Source organism: Trichoplax adhaerens, genomic scaffold (assembly GCF_000150275.1).
Source record: "Trichoplax adhaerens TRIADscaffold_1853 genomic scaffold, whole genome shotgun sequence".
Classification (NCBI taxonomy): domain Eukaryota; kingdom Metazoa; phylum Placozoa; class Uniplacotomia; order Trichoplacea; family Trichoplacidae; genus Trichoplax; species Trichoplax adhaerens.
The window spans coordinates 1-2,297 of NW_002061650.1; the positions used below are offsets into that span (position 1 = coordinate 1).

The 2,297-nt window shown below is 30.6% G+C and overlaps 1 protein-coding gene across 1 annotated transcript; it reads right to left on the reverse strand.

The window, feature by feature from the left end:
* Nucleotides 1-259: 259 nt before the first annotated feature.
* On the reverse strand, nt 260-947 carry TRIADDRAFT_62875 (uncharacterized protein; the record flags this gene model as incomplete). Its single annotated transcript, XM_002118846.1, has 3 exons — nt 260-328; nt 396-505; nt 787-947. Coding segments are annotated over 3 exons (339 nt in total), but the record flags the coding sequence as incomplete, so codon positions are not given.
* Between the last annotated feature and the right edge of the window lie 1,350 nt (nt 948-2,297).

Genomic DNA, 2,297 nt, shown 5'->3' on the forward strand with positions numbered 1-2,297 from the left:
TTCTTTCTCATAGTTTACCAGTTCGTGTTGTATGATCTGCAATATAGGCTTGGCTAGTATTTCTAGTGTTAGATGACTTCCAAGTACCATAAATATAATCGTAGTAGTCAATATTCTGCAACTGTTTCCAACCACATAAATCAACTTGAAAATTACACTCGATTGTAGGCTTAGGCTTAGCTAAAATAGGAAAGAAATAAACGACAAAAGTGGTCGAAAATTATTTTATTTTATACCTTTTTGGTTGTTATAATCTACACTATTTACAATCAAGATTATCATCTTGAAAAGTAAAATAGCTTTCATCAGGTATAAAAGTAAAATCTATCTATCAGATTGGAAGCCAAAATAGCCCGTGTTATTATTAGTTAAATTAACTTAATCAATTTGAATACCTGAGGAGGCATATGAAAGGTCGTCTGGAGATCTTTTTCTTCGAGATCTACTTTCTCCTTGCTTTGTTTCTGCTTAATTGTAAAATAAAGTAAAAAAAGTCTTATTGCGACTTAAGAATTTCATGAATAAAGCAATATATTAGAAGATAATCTTATTTTCATGGTTTATATAAAAGTCTACTAGTCATATAGTTCTTACAGTAAGCCTATATGCATGAATGATTTTAAGGCTGCAAGGTATAGCTGATATCTCACACGATAGTAATAATAAATTAATGCGAAGGCAAGAGATTGACTCCAAGCTTTTTGCAACTTCTAGCCCAAAATGTGTTACAACTGCAATATGAAATTTCTCGATAAAACTATTACAGCTCTATTTTAACTTATTTACCTGCACAGCCGAGATCTTGATCATACAAAATTCTGACAGGACTGCCTTTTAGATGATATGGTCGAGAACATGTAGCTATAACTTCAATACAGTTTGATCGAGCCCATTGGATAAATTGCTGAGCTTGGCAGTTGCAGTCTAATTCTTTATCTGATAGTACTCTAAATTTGAATTTATCAAAATTGAAAATTAATACATCATCAAATAATCAACAATAATAAATATTTGTCTATTGATATAATTAATAAAGTCGTATAGCGTAGAATTTTACTAGACTTTAAGAAAAGGACTACGTTAGCAATTCAACAGCTTATAATTAGAACTAAATAAACTACTTTATGAAATCAACATCAAAATTTACTACTATATAAAGATCCTAGTTCATAAAGAGTGATGATCATATTTACTGAAATGAATTGTGCTTTTAAATGAAGGATTATTTATTGATAACTAAGACTATCTTTCGACGAAAAATAGAATCAGATTCAATACTTTATTTTCCCGAATTTGTTTATATTTATAAAAATTCGGTCCCGACTATTTGTTCTACTAGAGATCGAAATTAAATCAAGCAGCCTATATTAATAAGTTTTTAGGCATCGTAATATTCTAATTTGAATCAAAGATGATAGATTTATGTAGTATTTCATAAAATAAAACAGCAATAGGTGGTACTATCTGAACATTACGATTGATATTCCTGATTTGAATCTATCGGGTTGTAGAAAAACTAACATTACATGGAGTAAGTAACGATAGTTGGTGTGATGATATCTGTAGAATCTATTCTTGGGTATCAACAGTTAAGTAATGATGTCTTTATGTTTTATTAAAACTGTTTTATAAAGGACCATCTCCGATCAATTAGCAATGATTAGAACAGAGTCGATATGACTTTATGTAGTTCTTTATATCCTGCAATGTTCTTATTCATTGTCACAACCCTCACTTGTGGCAAAGGAAAGTAAAGAACTCTAGTGTAGTTACTTAAAACTTGGGCTATTTCTCCCAGTACTTTCAGTTTCTATGAGAGAAGTATTTGAGAACTCGATTTCTCGGCTGATCTCCACAGACAACTGACTAATTATTACACTATTCTTCACGATATGAGTCTTGCCGTTTCTTGAGCAATTACTTTCTTTATTCTACAAACACACGCGCTTAAATAGGTTTCTACAGTGAATTCCAATATTAACGAGTGAGAATTCATGCTTTACAAGTTACATTAATTAGTATAATACCATTACTAAATATACATGTCGATATTCTCAGACTTAGATAGCTACAAGCTATCAGGTGTTAAGACGCTTAACCTTCGTCCATATACAGCTCAATTTTTAGAGATTAACACAACTTATAAACCTACAGTAAATTAACTGCTAACAACTTCTATTTTTATCTCATTTCTACCATCCTATTATCAGCTACAAGCGCATTAAAACATAGCACATAACCTTATCTTATCTATTCATAAGCATTCATTAATTTACAGTTACTTAATTAGTAACGGC